Genomic DNA, 18056 nt, shown 5'->3' on the forward strand with positions numbered 1-18056 from the left:
ATAGCTTCTAGTGTCACACTAATAAGTTCATTTTACCATCAAACTACTAATGGAGGCAAAGAATTCTAAAATTATTCTGAAGAGTTATATAAAACATTTATTATTTTGAACTTTTGGCCCCGTTTTTTACTTAAATGCCAAACTCAAGTAATTAAAAAGTTGTTGTGATAATAGACCAAAATTAGTTTGGTTTTGTTTATGGGTTGGGTTTAGATTCCAACTATTGGGTTATCTCATAATGTTTAAATTTATTGATACTTATTTATGGTGGATTATATTTTTGTGATATAGTTGTGGCTATCAATTAACATTTGAAGGTCAAAAACTTATTTTCTTCAATGATTTATGCATGAGGTTATTTTACAATTTTAAGATATAGAAATTTGATTTGCTTTGTTATCAAGTTATTATATTTACTTTGTAGTTGTTTGAGATTTTTTTTTCTTTTCTTATAATCTTCCTTGTTTTTCTTTAAGATATAGCAACTTGTTTCTCATAGAATGTAAGGTGAGGATTCCCTAGCCTTATAAGGACTACATTGACCATACCAATAGTTGATGCTAAATTTCAGCCCACTAAGAGTTGACATCATGGTGTTCCACGGTAAAACTCTTAAACTTTTTTAATCAGCCCCTCACATATAGATCTCTCATTATATATGTTAACTAGGTGTGATTGCAATTAAGACAATTTTCCAACACCCCTTTTCATGTTGAGGGCGCTAGGCATAGACTGGGGCAATGTTAATGGCACAACATGTTTGTGACATTTTCTAATACAATCCCATAAAATTGCTTGTGTGGTGAGAATTGTTCAAGCCTTATAAGAAACATTTTAGTTATATTTTTGGTCATTATGAGATCTTGACTTGTTAAGAGCTAAAATCCTTGTCGTTTCACACTATAGTGCTTCACATAGATTTTGGGCCTGCCTTGAAGAGAAGAAATTGCTTCAATCAATCGTATTTTGGGTTAGAACACATTAGTCAATATCGCGTGTTAATGTCTTTATGATGTTTATGTGAAGTGGAGCAACATCACTTTGTGGTAGAAAGGTCATGTAACACATTGGCTTTGTGCCCATATGTTGTGTGTTATGTCCAAATTCAAAGAGATCTCTTTGTTTCTGTGATATTTTGTGTTGAAATCTTGGTTTGACCTATGGTGCCAATTATGACCCAAAAGGTGTCATACTTTTGGGTGTTATTTTCATTAAGTATAAAAGGGTAATTTTATCTTTTGAACTATAATCTATGTTTTTCACCCTATTATTTCACTATCCCTCATATGTAATTCACTCCCTTCCTCTTTTATTTTTTCTCTCGAGTTCTATTGACATTTTCAGTAACCTGTCATGACGTTTCCATTGAGGCTTGCTCCTTTCTTTCTTTGTTTAGCTACAACAATGATTCATGTCATATACACCAACTTAGGGATAAAAATAACTATTGTCTAGGTATAATGGTTTTGGATGGTGGTCGCTTTGCATTGCTATTTGCTACTAACTCTTGTGGGTTATAACATTTGTATCTTATGTATATAAGATTTGTGAAAGAGAGCTAACCCAACTCACATGGGTTTAGCTAAAAGCAATTTAACTCAATTCGACTTACTTTGTGGTGTCTTAAAAAATTTTCAAGTTGGCTTGTCCCATCATTTGTTGGTGGGTGACTTGTCAAATTTTAAATTAAGCTTAATTAAGTTTCAATTCCTTGATAAATATGAACATTTTCAATTGAGTTGTGAATATAATATTCATTTTGTTTTGTAGTCTCCCAATGCTTATTCCGTAGTCCTCCAACCTTTTATTTAGGTTTTAGTTTGCCCTTACTCAACACATTTGTTTTCTTTTCCTTTCCGGTCTCAATCCAACGAGACTTTCCTTGTCGTTTTGAACCAAAAAAATAAAAGCCACCTGTTAACCACAAAACTACTTCGTCTAATATTAATGTAAAATAACATATGGAGACAAATAAGCAAGATGATTGGGCAAGATTAAAGACCCTTCACCCAGTTAATGGAAAAAATTAACAGCAAGGACCAAGATAGTCAAAATCGTGATCTTACTCAAGATTAGAACAGGAAATATAAATCGCCACTAGGTCTGTCAACTTCTTCCTCGCTGTAGGGAGGGATTGCATTCTAAGACTCTGCGCTCCCATGCGAGTTGTGATTTCCAATACCGATCCAAGTCAATCCTCTAAAAATGCAACTTTCAGGTAATGTGAGATTGGGGAAGGAGAAGAAGATTGAGAAGACTCACAATCTTAAAATTTGAAACACAATTTTTACTAATAGGACTGAGACTTAAATGAAAATTATACAAATTTTTAGTACAAAATAAACCACAAAAATTTAATAAGAACTCAATTGAAAATATCCAAATTTATGAGAAACTCGAGATAAGCCTAAAAAATGTGATTTTCTTAATCTTTCTTGATATGTGAAACTTCTCCATATTTGTTTTCATTATGAAAATGGGCCAACTTGTCTCAAATTAGTTTAGGTCATAGGTTATGAGTTGGATTGATTTTGACTTAGTTTTTGTGTGGCTTAAGTTTTATAGCCCAACCTTGCTTGAACCTTTAGTGAGTTGGGTTGGTTTGTGGGTTATGACTCATTTTGACACCTCTAGTATTGTATACTACTTGTGTAAGATGGGTTGAACCAAAGCAAATTGGTTTGTAGTGAGGAGCCTGTTAGGGTATTTATCATCATTATTTTGTGTTTAGGGTTACCCTATTTATCATGATTATATTGTGTTTAGGGTTACCCTATTTATCATGATTATATTGTGTTTAAGGTTACCCTATTTATCATGTACTTTATATTAAACTCTTATATATAGAATGAGAGGGAGAGAGATCCTTCAAGCCCTCAAGAATTATTTTACAGTTTCAATCTCAAGTTGGTATTAGAGCGAGTCGATCCCGCTCTGGTTTCTGTCTCGTAGCATCTGTCTGGTGCCGCTGTTCGCCAACATCTGTTGCTGTTCACCGCCGTCCGCCGTCGGTCGTCCATTCCGGTCGTTGTCGTCCATCGCCGGCTGTCATCACAGTTCCGTTCGTCTAAATGCTTAGGGTTTTCTTGTTCCTCGCTGGTGCGATTCGTCTTCTTCAGAGATGGCGCCTGGTAGTACTCTTTCCTTCTCTGGAAGTCCATCAATTACCTCCAAGAAGCTAAATGGGAAAAATTATCTATCATAGTCTGCTGCCATTGAAATGTGGTTCCTTGGTCAAGGGCATTATGACCACCTTGAGCGAGATGGAGGCCATGTGCTTGCTGAAAAGCTAATTAGTGGAAACAAGCAGATTTCCAGTTGTGTGCCCTGTAATGACAATCAGTGGAACCCAAACTTCTTATATCTTTGAGGGTTTTCAAAACTTGTAACTCCTTTTGGAAGAAAGCTCAAAGCATCTATGCCAACGATATCCAACGTCTCTATGACACTGTAAACAAGCTTGCATATCTTAAAATGGCAGATCATGATATGGTGTCCTTCATGGTTAAAGCCTAATCTGCTGTTGAAGACACTTGGTTGAAACAGCCCGTATCCTTTTGCTTGGTGCCCATATTCCTGTCCATCGCTGGGGGATGCCATCTTGACTACATGTTATCTTATTAATAGGATGCCCTCCTCCTCTCTTGATAATAAAGTCCCTTTCTCCGTTATGTTTCCTAATGATCCTCTTTTTCATACATCTCCTCGAGTGTTTGGCTGTGTACGTTTTGTTCATGACATGTGATAGGTTCCTGAATTGGGAACCTAATCAAAGACTCTCTCACTCACCAAGAAGACACAAGAAAGAGAGAAAATTGAATATTATTTTAGTAAGAGTGTCTGTACAAAAAGAATTTAGAGGCTTAACCCTCTTCACAGGTCATAACCTGTCAACAATCAATGTACTAAAAAACTGGCTTCTAACTATCCAATCAATCTATTTATACAATTCCTCTGCCTTTTATCCTAATCCCCTTTCCCATTATATCCAAATACCCTATATCCTAACATGTCTCCAGGTCTAGACAAACTCTCCGCTCGCGCTCTCTAATCTGTATTCTTAGGCTATTCTCAACTCCAAAAAGGATATCGGTGTTACTCTCTTGAAACTAAGAAGTATTACATGTCTTCCAATGTCACATTCTTTGAACAAACTCCTTACTTCTCTCCATCTGTTCAGGATGTTTCTATCCTCCAGCAGGTCCTTCCTATTCTAGTGGCAGAGTCAAATAGCTCCCCTGTCTCTATCATTTCAAGTCTTGATCATAATTCTCCTGCACCCGTTTCTTCACATACTCCCACACAGGGCCTCAATGGATAATCCACCTCCCCAAGACAATGGTGAATCTCCTACTTTAGATTCTTCTCCTTCGTGACCTCCTCCCACTCCTCCTGATGAAAATGATTCAGCATGGCCTATTTCCCTCAGAAAAGGTACTTGTTCTACTCGAAACCCTCATCCCATTTATAATTTTCTTAGCTATCATCGATTGTCACCCTCCTACTTTTCTCTTTTATCCTCAGTGTCTTCTGTTGTTATACCCAATAATGTGAAAGAAGCACTTGATCATCTTGAATGGCGACAAGTTATGATTGTAGAAATGCAGGCTCTTGACCACAATAATACTTGGGAGCTGGTGCCCCTTCCCCCGGGCAAAAAGGCGGTTGGTTGTCGATGGGTGTTTGCAGTTAAAATCGGCCGGCCTTGATGGTGAAATTGATTGGCTCAAAGCTCGACTTGTTGCAAAAAGTTACACTCAGGTTTATGGTCTTGATTAGTGTGACACTTTCTCTACTGTAGCCAAGATGACTACTATTCACCTCTTCTTTGCCATGGTAGCCATTCGTCACTGGCCACTTCATTAATTGGATATCAAGAATGCCTTCCTACATGGTGATCTTGAGGAAGAAGTTTATATGGAGCAACCTCCTGGGTTTGTTGCTCAGGGGAGGTCTGGTATGGTATGCAAATTGCATCGATCTCTTTATGGCCTTAAGCAATCACCACGTGCTTGGTTTGGAAAGTTTAGCTCCATTGTTAAAAAATTTAGGCTAAAACGCAGTGAAATAGACCATTTAGTTTTTTATTGTCATTCTTCTCTTGAGAAATGTGTTTACTCAATAATATATGGTGATGATATTGTCATTACAGGAAATGATGCTGTTGGAATATCTCTAACTGAAAGACTACTTGTGTAGACATTTTCAAACCAAGGATCTTGGAAGTCTCAAATACTTAGGCATTGAACTAGCGCAATCAAAAGATGGAGTTGTAATCTCCCAAAGGAAGTATGCTCTTGATATATTACAAGAAACCGACATGATTGATTGCAGACCGGTAGACAGTCCTATGGACCCAAACCAAAAATTAAGGACAGAAGAAGGTGAATTATTCTCCGGTCCAGGGAGGAATAGGAGGCTGGTTGGAAAACTGATTTATCTCACTATTACAAGGCCAGATCTATCCTTTGCAGTTGGAGTGGTTAGTCAGTTCATGCAGGCTCCATGTGTTGACCATAGGAATGCTTTCATTCGCATTCTAAGGTATATCAAAAAGTCTCCCGGGCAAGGATTGTTATATGAAGATAAAGAAAACATTTGGGTAGATTCGCCTATTGATAGACGGTCCACTATAGGATATTGTGTTTTTCTGGGAGGAAACATTATTCCATGGATAAGTAAGAAACATAATGTAGTAGCTCGATCAACAGCTGAAGCCGGTTATAGGGCGATGGTGTCACTCACATGTGAACTTATATGGGTGAAACAATTCCTTCAAGAGCTTAACTTCTGTGACATCCATACTATGAAGATGTAATGCGATAATCAAGCTGCTCTCCACATTGCGTCAAATCCAGTGTTTCACGAGAGGACTAAACATATAGAAATTGATTGTCATTTTGTTCGTGAAAAGTTGTTGACTAAAGAAATATGTATTGAGTTTGTTGGGTCAAACGATCAACTCGCAGATGTGTTGACCAAGTCATTAAGGGGTCTTCGGATTGAGTTTATTTGTTCCAAGCTTGATGCATATAATTTGTATGCTCCAGCTTGAGAGGGAGTGTTAGAATATTTATCATCATTATATTGTGTTTAGGGTTACCCTATTTATCGTGATTATATTGTGTCTAGGGTTACCCTATTTATCATGATTATATTGTGTTTAGGGTTACCTTATTTATCATATACTTTGCATTAAACTTTCTTATATATAGAATGAGAGTGAGAGGATCCTTTAAGCCCTCAAGAATTATTTTACAGTTTCAATCTCAAGTTTTATAGCCCAACCTTGCTTGAACCTTTAGTGAGTTGGGTTAGTTTGTGGGTTATGACTTATTTTGACATCTCTAGTATTGTATAGTACTTGTGTAAGATGGGTTGAACCAAAGCAAATTGGTTTGTAGTGAGGAGCCTTTTATTTATTTAATTCCAAGCTCATAATTATGACGATTAATGTATTTCAAAGCACATAATTATGATGATTAGTATATTTCAAAGCTTGTAATGATAATTGCATCAATTATATTTATTTATGTCGGTATTGTCTAATAAATTTTATTAGGTGTTAATGTGTTTTGCTTTTGAACTTAAAATTTATCTCATTTGATTTAGTTTCATTTTAATTTGGGTGTTGTATGCTGAGTTATGACATCTATTAGTGAAGTTTATTTTTTGAACTATGAATTTATAAGTTTTACGTTATTTTTTTTTGTATGATTTTTCCTCTCTAGGACATTAGAATTAAAATCATATTATTAATTATCACTGGTTTAACTATGGTCAGATCATTGAACTTTGAATTTCTATCTTCACTTGTTTAGTTACTGTTTCAAAATTAAAAACATAGGTCAAAACAGGTTAGGTTTTCAGTGCATCAATAAATTTAACTGGGCGGCCAAAGCAGGTTTAAATTCCATGATTTCCTCCTAAAACCTTAAAATGATATTTTTTAGGGTCAAAGTGGGCTTTATACACGCTGATGCAGTAGCAGCAACAGCTCGGATTTTGTGCATGTCTTTAGGGATGACAAGGAGTTGCAACTCGGTGGCCTTCAACATGATGGCCTATAGCTGCAAAGATGCAATCCTTCTACCATAGTGATGAACTGACAAATATGAATGCAATTTAGTACTATTGATAGGATTTGCATGTTTTTGATTCCAATAGTTTTTTTCTTTACCAATTCTCATTAACACAATACAAATCCTATCTTGTTAAAGGAGGGTTGATTAATTGGAACACCCATGACCATTTTTCATCAATGACTCAGTTAAATACATAATCTAATCAATTCTCATTAGTGACATAATAAATAAACTACAACTGTTAATGATAAGGAATTGATGAAACTCTTTTGAGCACATCCTATGTGATTTCCTGTTTGAGGTTTATTTCAGTGGGCAATCCTGTTGGAATGTTTTTCGTAAGGGAATTAATATATTTTAAGAAATTTTCATTTTAAAATTTGGTAAATAATGGCATGTTTTGATGTCAATTGTTTGTAATTTAATTGTTTAGTTGATTTTGCTGTGTGTTTCTTGTTGACATCAATTCAAATAGTTTGTACTTTGGTGGTTTGCTTATTCAATTTCCCCCTCCATTTTGTCACAGGATAGACGCAAATGGTTTAAGGAAATTGTAAGTTCTTTTTTCTTTTTATTTTCTCGAGTTGCCTTTCTTTAACTGAATTTACTTGTAGGATGCAATGCAATGAACTATGTGGTATCTATGATTTTGCTTGTTTTGGCTGACGTTTTTGACTGAGATATAGTGAAATAAAGCTTGAGACATTATGGATGATTTATATTATTTTCAGCCTTGGGAAGAAAAACTGAAAACTGCTTTTGAGCAACGAAAACTTGTGCTTCTTCAAAACTTGGATCCATCTTTATCTTCATCAGAGGTACAGGTAATAATCATTCCCAATTTATGTATTCTTATTCATTAGGTGGAGAACTAGAATACAGATCCTACAACCCATAAAAGTACCATTTAAAGCTAGCATGTTGAATCCTGTTATTGAAAAGGTTCATTTGATTTGGAATATAAGCTGATTTTCTTGCCTGTACACAAATTGAACTATTGATTTTGCAGGCTTTGAGATGATGCATTCACTTGACTTTATAGGTCTTTTCATTAAATCTTTCTAATTCTTTATCTATCTATTCACAGGTGACATTCACTTTATAGGTGTTCTAACTCTTTTCTAATTGATGCATTGACTCCTTTACTTGCCTATATGCAAAATCAACTATCAATTTTTGCGTATTTTGAATTGATGCATTTACTTGAATTCATAGATTTTTCCTTATATTTCCTGTGGTGATTAGAGAACAATTTTTTATTACTCTTAAGTTGATTCTTATGGTGGCTGTTTCCTTACATTTTGTTTAAAGCATTAAACAAAGCCATAGATGACAATTGTCATGATTTCAGTTGAAGACTATGTGTTGGATTGAGCTCGTATAATCAAGGAATAATCTATAGCTTATATTCAAGGAATAATTCCTATTTAAGAATGTAGCAATTAAAGTGTCATAACTCAATTGGGACTTAGTCCATTTGATTTTTGTCAAAGAATGATTGATGCGACTTACAACAATCACCTTTCAATCATTATGTTGTCGGAAATCAAGTTTGTAACCTTGGCTTTGATATCAAATGTTAGATCAAGCGGTTACAACTAGGCCAAAAACTATGACTTATAGTAAGTGTGCAACTCTTTCTATTTAAAGAGCATAACAACTCAATCATTTCATTGGGACTTAGCTCACTTGCAAGGAAGTAAAAATCTAGATCTTAACTCAAGATCAGAAAGGGAAATATAAATCATAAATTGGAAGATTGTAACATGGATCGTAAGGTCCTACAAATTTAAAATTTTATTGAACTTATATTCACACATAAAATCATTATATGCCACTCAAAATTCTTAATAATAAACTTATATTCACACATAAAATCATTATATCCTTTTGCCGCCAATTTAGCTTTATATCTTTCTATTGTCCCATTTGCCTTATGTTTCACTGTGAATATCCATCTACACCTTACTACCTTCTTGTCTCTTGGCTTCTCAACAATCTCCCAAGTTGAATTTCTTTCTAATGCATCATTCATCTCTTCTTTCATGGCTTGATTCCAATGTTCAAGTTTCATGGCCTCTTGGATTTAGGTAGGAATTTCTGTGGCATCAATGGCAGTAATAAAGCTTTTGTGTTTATTAGAGAGATTGTTAGTGCAAACATACTGAGAAATAGGATATTTATCACATGATCTTCTTTCTTTTCTCAATGCAATTGGTAAATCCTTAGTAATTCTTACTTCCTCAATTATATCTTTAGGGATGCTCACCTTCGGATTAGATAATTTTTCTTGCTCGAGAGTCAAAGTGGGTTGTTTTCTTTCATGTTTTTTGTCAAAAAATTTGTCTTTGTGATTACAACTCATGTTCCTACAAAACTTCGGATAATAGATATTTTTACAAAAGGGCTCCCTCCAGGTAGATTTCAAGATCTTATAGGCAAGTTGGAAATGATTGACATTCATTTATCAACTTGAAGGGAAGGGTTGTAATTAGAGGTATGAGAAATAAAGAAGATTGGGAGAAAATATCCCTTATGTGTTTAGACTACACATAGGGTAGTTTATTTATATTGTAAGATATGGGCCAATGCCCTTAATACAGAATAGACTAAGCCCAAATAACAGAAACACACATCTTAACATCTAACACTCCCCCTCAAGCTGGAGTATATAAATCATATGTTCCAAGCTTGTTACAAAGATAATCAATTCTAGGTCCTCGTAAGGACTTAGTGAATATGTCTGCCAACTGGTTGCTTGAGTTAACAAACTCAGTCTTGATATCTCCGGATATGATTTTTTCTCGAATGAAATGACAATCAACTTCAATATGTTTGGTTCTCTCATGGAAGACAGGATTAGAGCTAATATGGAGAGCAGCTTGATTATCACATATAAGTATCATGTGAGTGACATCTCCAAATTTCAATTCACTAAGCAATTGTTTAAGCCACACAAGCTCGCAAGTAGCTGATGCCATAGCTCTATATTCTGCTTCTGCACTCGACCTTGCCACAACACTTTGCTTCTTACTTTTCCAAGATATCAAGTTGCTACCAATAGAGACACAATATCTAGAAGTAGACCTCCTATCAGAAGGGGAACCAGCCCAATCAGCATCTGAATAGCAAACGATCTTTGTATCGTTGTTAGGGCCATATAGCAAACCTTTTCCAGGTGATCTTTTAATATACTTCAGTATACGAACAGCTGCATCTCAATGGTCTTCACATGGGGAGTTTAGAGATTGACTCACCACACTAACTGCGAAGGAAATGTCAGGACGCGTAACAGTAAGATAGTTTAATTTACCAACTAGTCTTCTATACCGTTCAGGATCTGAGAAAGGCTCCCCCTGATTTGGTAGGAGTTTGATGTTAGGGTCCATAGGTGTCTCAACAGATTTACAGTTCATTAACCCTGTTTCCTCCAAGATGTCTAACGCATACTTCCTCTGAGATATGACAATACCATCATTGGATTGTGCTACTTCAATACCCAAAAAGTACCGGAGTTTGCCAAGATCTTTGGTTTGAAAATGATGACAAAGGTGTTGTTTCATCTGAGAGATGCCAAGATAGTCGCTTCCTGTGAGAACAATATCATCGACATACACTATTAAATAGATACATCCAGCACTCGAGTGGCGATAGAACACTGAATGATCCGCTTCACTGCGAGACATACCAAATTGTTGAACAACACAACTGAATTTACCAAACCAGGCTCGAGGAGACTGTTTTAGGCCATACAAGGATTTGCGAAGACGACATACCAATCCAGATGACTCCCCCTGAGCAACAAAGCCAGGCGGTTGCTCCATATAAATTTCTTCCTGCAAATCACCATTGAGAAAAGCATTTTTGACATCAAGTTGGTAAAGAGGCCATTGTCGAAGAGCGGCCATGGCAATGAAAAGGCGAACAGAGGTCATTTTTGCCACTGGAGAAAAAGTATCACCATAATCCAAACCAAAAATCTGAGTGTAGCCTTTGGCAACCAGTCGAGCTTTCAAACTATCAATTGTGCCATCAGGACCAACCTTGATAGCATACACCCACCTGCAACCAACAACAGACTTTCCAGATGGTAATTGGACAAGCTCCCAAGTTCCACTCTCCTGTAAAGCACTTAATTCATCCATCATAGCTTGACGCCAACCAGGATGAGTTAAGGCATCACCCACAGATTTGGGAATTGACACAGAAGAAATAGATGAGAGACAAGTATAAAAAGATGGAGATAATCTGTGGTAATTAAGAACAGTATAATGGGGGGAAGGGTTACGGGTAGAGCGTATACCTTTACGGAGGGCAATAGGCAAGTCAGACTCAGTTGCTGGAGCCGGAGGAGACACATGAGGCGGCACCGAAAGTGAGTCATGAGGGAGACAATTACGACGACTATAAACCTGAAGGGGTGGAGGTGAAGGATGATCCTGTGGTGAATGAGAGTCTAAAGAAGGAGAAGACAAAATGGGTGGAGCATCACCAGGAGGATCACAGATAAGAGGAATATCAACAGTAACAGGGAGAGGTACAAAACTAGAAGATAGATGTGAAAAGTAAAAAGAAGACTCATCAAAAGTGACATCAGCAGAGATAAAATGACGATTGAGGGAAGGGGAAAAACACTTATAGCCCTTTTGTGACCGTGGAAATCCTAAGAAGACACATTTGTGAGACCTAGGAGATAACTTATCAAGATCAAGACTAAAATCATGAACAAAACATGTAGACCCAAAAACTCGAAGAGGTAATGGATGCAGAGGGTCTTGAGGAAATAAGATAGAATGAGGGATTTTGTTATCTAGGACGGAAGATGGCATGCGGTTGATAAGATAACATGCTGTGAGAACTGCATCACCCCAAAAACGTGAGGGTACTTGACCATGAATAAAAAGTGTACGAGTTGTTTCAATAAGGTGTCTATTCTTACGCTCAGCCACCCCATTTTGTTGAGGGGTATAAGCACATGAGGTTTGGTGAAGAATGCCATAAGAAGCCATAAACTGTTTAAACGGTTGAGAAAGGTATTCACGGCCATTATCACTACGTAAATTTCGAATAGACACCCCAAACTGTGTTTTTATTTCATTGAAAAAAGATTGAAAAATAGAAAACAACTCAGAACGATTCTTCATTAAAAACAATCAAGTACATCTGGAATAGTCATCAATAAAGGTAACAAAATACTGAAAACCTAAAATGGACTTAACACGACTAGGTCCCCAAATGTCAGAATGAACCAATGAAAAGGGGGACGACGCCCGTTGTGAGACACTACGAGGAAAGGAACTAGGAGTATGCTTCCCTAACTGACAAGACTCACACGACAAACTTGATAATGTGGACAACCTCGGGACAAGTTGTTGTAGTTTGGCAAGACTAGGATGGCCGAACTGAGCATGAAGAAGGGATGGTGACTCCATGACTACGCCAACATGTGGAGAAAGGTGGAGATGATAAAGGCCATGAGACTCACATCCTGTGCCAATCATGTGTTTCGAACTCCGGTCCTGCAACCAAACAGAATCTTTAGTAAAGGAAATAACACAATTAAGAGTACGAGTTAAACGACTAATGGACAATAAGTTGAAGGGAGACCCAGGGACATAAAGTACATGATCAATGGATATGGATGGAAAAATATTAACAGTACCAATACCATGAGATGAGACTCTAGACCCATCAGCCATTGTTACCGAGGGTAAATTAGCCGGACATGACAAGGAAGAAAACAAGGACTTGTTACCAGTGATATGATCGGTGGCGCCTGAGTCAAGGACCCAAGGTCCAAGGGAGTGAGTTAGACCAACAAAAGGTGTACCTGTACGTGCAACAGATGCAGATGTAGTGGAACCAGAGTGCTGATGATCCTCATACCATCTGAGAAATTCGTTAAAGATTGCAGGTTTGTCTACGATATTAGATGAAGTAGGATGGTCTGCAAACGGTGATCGGGGAGGTGGATCAGAATTTTCCACTGCTACAGGTCGAGGAGGACGTCCATGGAGAGCATAACATCTATCAATCTTGTGGCCTAACTTGCCACAATGGTCACATTTTGGACGTCCTTTACTTGCCTTGCGAGACCGACTTCGATCATCACGTTGAGCAGCCATAACAGAGGAATCATCAGTACGAGGAGATGTCTCAGTGACGGGTTTGCTCAGTATACGCAAAAGAGCAAAACAAGTAGAAGTAAAGTTGGGTATGACAGGAGAACCCAAAATCTGATCACGGACATGAGAAACATCATCAGAGAGTCCGTATAATGCCAACAACATGAAGAACTTTGATCGTTGTTCCAATTCTTCAGCAGGAGTGGAAGCAAGAGGTAATATATCATTAAAGTCATGAAGAAGGGCATGAATTTTACCCAAATATTCTGCCATGGGACCAGGATTGCGCGGACCAATAACAGTTAATAGGTCCTGACAAACACCATAAAGACGCTGAGTGTCATTTGTGTATAACAACTTCGCTTGTGCCCATACTTCTGAACATGTCTCATAGGATCGAAACATTTGTTTCAGTGAGGAGTGTGAATGGTGGACTTTATAACAATGCATAACTGAGCATCAATTTTCATCCAGCGGGAAGTGTCATCTATGAGAGCAGTAGTCACATTTTGAGTAAGATGATCTAAGTACCCCTGACTCTTCAACCAAAGTTTGATGTCGGACGCCCAGGTTGCATAATTTGTGCCATCTAACTTGTCAATGGACAAGTGTACATTCACATAATTAGTATATATTGAGGGATCAGAAGATGAGCCACCAATAGAGGTGTTTGTAGACGAGGAAGACGCCATGGAGAGGGAGAAACCCTAAAAATTCAAAGTGCTCCGATTGACGCAACGACCACAGATCCAGAAAGAGGGCGAGGAGGCGATCACGGCGGTGCTGATCGGCGACGGAAAGCTCCGGCGACGCGCCGGCACGCGCGGCGGCAGCGGCGACTCCTGCGGCGGCGCGTGGAGGCGCGTGAGAGCTCCGATCGCGGCGATCTTCGTGCGACGGTGGTCGCCCGGCCGAGACGCTTCCGATGGTGTGGTCGCCGGTCGATTCTGGAGCTCCGGCAACGGTGGCGACGGCGTCGACGGCGGCGGCGAACAACAGCAGTGATGGGTGCCGGAGACCGTGGAGTTGACTGGAATTATTCCTGTGCTCTAGATACCATATGAGAAATAAAGAAGATTGGGAGAAAATATCCCTTATGTGTTTAGACTACACATAGGGTAGTTTATTTATATTGTAAGATATGGGCCAATACCCTTAATACAGAATAGACTAAGCCCAAATAACAGAAACACACATCTTAACATCGAACAAGAGGAAATATCTATAGCATATTCTTAATTAGAGAAAATATCGATAGAATCTTCCTAATTAGAGAAAATAGATGTATGATCTTCTAGATTATTTTGCAGTATATTGTTTCCCGACTTCTTTCTCGAGCGATTTCTGGTGCTTGGCGACTTCTTTCCCGAAGCGATTTCTGATGTTGTGTTTGCCGGAGTTGGGTGTACCTTTCTGCCCTATCAACGATCCCAACCGACTACAATGGCAACTACGATGGTCGGACAACGACGGTGGTGGCTACTGATGTAGCGGAAACAGAGCTCCCAAGATCGGGAGTTTTGATACCAACTTGAAAAAGAAAATGATTTTATTATTTTCATTCATGTCAATTACATTCTCTTTACCTCTATGTGTAGCAATCTAATATTCTAAAATAGGAAAATAAGGAAACAATATATTGAAAAATAATTTTGAAGATTCTATAGATATTTTCTCTAATTAAGAAGATTTTATAGATATTTTTTCTAATTAAGAAGATTCTGTATATATTTTTTCTAATTAAGAAGATTCTATAGATATTTTCTCTAATTACAACAGGAATGTTACAATTATGAGATGTGATTTGATAGGAAAACATGTTGTCAAATCTTTCCCATTACCATATATTGATTTTGGTTTTTAATATTGTATCCCTTCTTCATTATAAATAAGAACACTCATGTGTTTATCCAACACATAATTTATTATATTCCTTCTCGATTTCTCTCTCCTTGAGATGGTACTAGAACGGTTCCATCTTTCGTGACTTGTTTTGTCACTAATCCTTTCAATGGATTTTGTTAGGATATTTATCCTATTTTATCATCATTATAGTGTGTCAAGGATTACCCTATTTATCATGATTATATTGTGTCTAGGATTATCCTATTTATCATGATTATATTGTGTCTAGGGTTATCCTATTTATCATGTACTTTTGTATCAATTTATTCTTATAAATAGAAGATTGTGAGAGGGATCAATTAAGCCCTCTAGAATTATTTTATAGTTTAATTCTCAGTGATTTAACCACAGGGAAAGTGCAATGTGGTTGTATTGTAGACAACGGAAAGAAATGCCTATGAATATAAAAATGATGTTATGCATAGTTTTTAGCTTTAAAATTAATGGTTGCATGGATGTCAATTTATGGCATTAGTAATAGTGTGCCACAGGTGGGAATATTCGGAATGGTTTTCTCAAGGCTTTTTTCCTAAGAGGGAAAAATTATCTTTGGGGGCAGTATGGACATTTTGGTTAGGAAAAAGACGATTTACATTACCTAATACTGGTTTAAGTTTTTGGGAAACTAAATGATGAATGGAGATCTATTCTTGATTTCTCTGACTTACGATTTCAGGATTATAAAACTTGTTTTAGGAACCAGGGGGAATGTATGTGTTAACACTTATTCGGGGAAACTTAAGGTTACAAATTGATTTCTTTTTGGTAAGAAGCATTGATAAAAGAGTTTGTAAGGATTATAAGGTGATTCCGGGAGAGTCTTAGTTGGCAACATGGAAGTGAGATGATAGTTTTTTATAGGGACAAATTATTGGATGAAAGTAATTGGGAATTAAATGGTAGTCCCAAATTCATTTGGGCTTGGTATTTAAAAATTCTTGGTGGACTAAAATTGTTCAAGACAGGGTGATAAATAACTATATGGATGCACCAAATCATTTGGGCTAGGGATTTTAAGGCCTTATAATATGGATACAATAATGATATGAATTTGCATAACATATCAAAATGACAGAGAAAGCTATTAATGAGGCACAACCCAAATCTATTTAAGAGCTTAAGAAAAATCTTGGAATAAGAATAAAGATCATAAGATTTGCAAGCTTGGCAACAAATAGAGAAAGGAACACCATGAAAGCAACGATGAACACAACATAAAGGCTTTTGTTTTACCAAAAATCTTGCGACAAAAGCTTGTGAAAAGTATATAAAGGTTGACAGATTTGTATCAAGTAAGATGCATTAAGCACGAAAAAGAGAAAGCTTTTGTTACATATTTCAATATCAAAGAGAGATTGGAGAATTATATATATATATATATATATATATATATATATATATATATATATATATAGACTTGTAATGACGAACAGGGATTGACTTATAACATTAAAGAGTAGAATTTCAAGGGGATGAACAAGGTCTTACTACCGCATAATTCATGTTTAGTTGTGAAAAAAACCCTTAAGAGAATGGGTAATTGTAAAGTTGTTAGTCAAAATGGAATTTCTATTGAATTTTGGGAAATTCATAGTTTAATAAAGTATCATTTAGTTTTTAAGAGATTTTTAAATCCAAGGTAACACAAGTTATTGTGTTAATTTAGAGGTTTTGGCACCTTGAATTTTCTTTTGTCAAGTAGTCTTTGGAGGTCATCTAGAAGAGTAGTTCACTAACTTGGGTCTTTTTGGTGTTCTTCCAAAGGTCTTTTTATAGGGATTGCCTTTGGTGGGATAATCAAAGTCATATTCATTCTTAATAAATTTTCTTCTTTCCTTGGTTTTGTTTTTGACAGTGTTGTCGAATAACTTATAATAGCTGTGCCCTGGTGGTATATGGTGACAATTTTTCAACCAGGCACCTTTTTGCTTACAGTTTGTGTTACAATTTATGTGTCTATTCATTTTGTATTTTTACCTTAATCTTCTCCTTGCTGGAAGCAGAGTAAATAGCTTTTGATTTTACTATTTTATTCGTGGCAGTTAGTCTTTCTATCAGTTTGTTGTTACTCAGTATGCTTCCTGTCGCCAATTTCATTGAGTAATTGCTTTTTGCTCTAAATAACAGAATATTATTTGGACTGGTTTTAAAGAACGTTGCACTGCAAAGGTGATCCAGAAAAATGACTACACTAGCCCTCATTCTGGTTGGAACTAGAGTCTTTGTTCTTTTCTTTCAAACCTTGTTAAAACCCCTTCTTTCGTTAATCAGCTTGAATATAACAATGGCGTAATATTGGTTATTATGCAGGTCAAGCTTTTGCTATATTTAAGAAAATGGAAACAGCAGCAAAGGTTGTTAGAGAACTAGATGAGGGCTGCTTCTTATTGTCAAATGGACTGTATGTACTCAACCCCATGTTGTATGATAACTGCATTTATAATGAGTTCTTTTTCATTATTAGTGACTTTTTTTTGTCTTTGGTCATTCTATTTTGAAATATAATGAGATCTTATTCAACATTAGTGTCTTTTTTGTTTTGACTTTGGTCATTCATGGTAAGTTTTAGTGGTCTATACTTGCCCCGTTTTAATGATCTTTTTTGTTTTGACTTTGGTCCCCTGCAACTTGAACAACTCCTTCCAGAATAAACTCAGAAATAGTGGGTCGCGGTCACTAACTACAAATATTGGCACCTCATGCAATATAACCACCTCCTTGACGAAAATCTCTGCTATTGTTCGAGCTGTGAATGGATGTTTTAAGGGGATAAAGTGTCCATATTTGCTCAAGCGGTCGACCACCACTAATATTGCATCATGACCTTGCGATTCCATGCTCACTTCTTCCCAAATGGCTTGTGGTATTGGCAAAGGCTGTATCAAGCCTTGAGGAGAAGATGCCAAATACTTGTGCTGCTGACAAACCAAGCAACTGGCCA

General features: G+C 36.8%; 1 protein-coding gene across 4 annotated transcripts in view; it reads left to right on the forward strand.

Annotated features, from left to right (window-relative positions):
* Positions 1-18056, forward strand: part of LOC108321841 (protein ANTI-SILENCING 1) — a 31283-nt gene that overhangs the window by 3752 nt on the left and 9475 nt on the right. For 2 of the 4 annotated variants that reach the window (XM_052876132.1, XM_052876133.1), the window contains exons 5-8: positions 7612-7638; positions 7817-7909; positions 17243-17321; positions 17426-17516. In XM_052876132.1, the coding sequence (XP_052732092.1) occupies positions 7612-7638; positions 7817-7909; positions 17243-17321; positions 17426-17516 (290 nt within the window). The remainder of the gene's footprint in view (positions 1-7611; positions 7639-7816; positions 7910-17242; positions 17322-17425; positions 17517-18056) is intronic. The other 2 variants (XM_052876134.1, XM_052876135.1) reach the window with 2 other exon arrangements.

The sequence above is a fragment of the Vigna angularis genome, chromosome 4 (assembly GCF_016808095.1).
Source record: "Vigna angularis cultivar LongXiaoDou No.4 chromosome 4, ASM1680809v1, whole genome shotgun sequence".
NCBI classification, from domain to species: domain Eukaryota; kingdom Viridiplantae; phylum Streptophyta; class Magnoliopsida; order Fabales; family Fabaceae; genus Vigna; species Vigna angularis.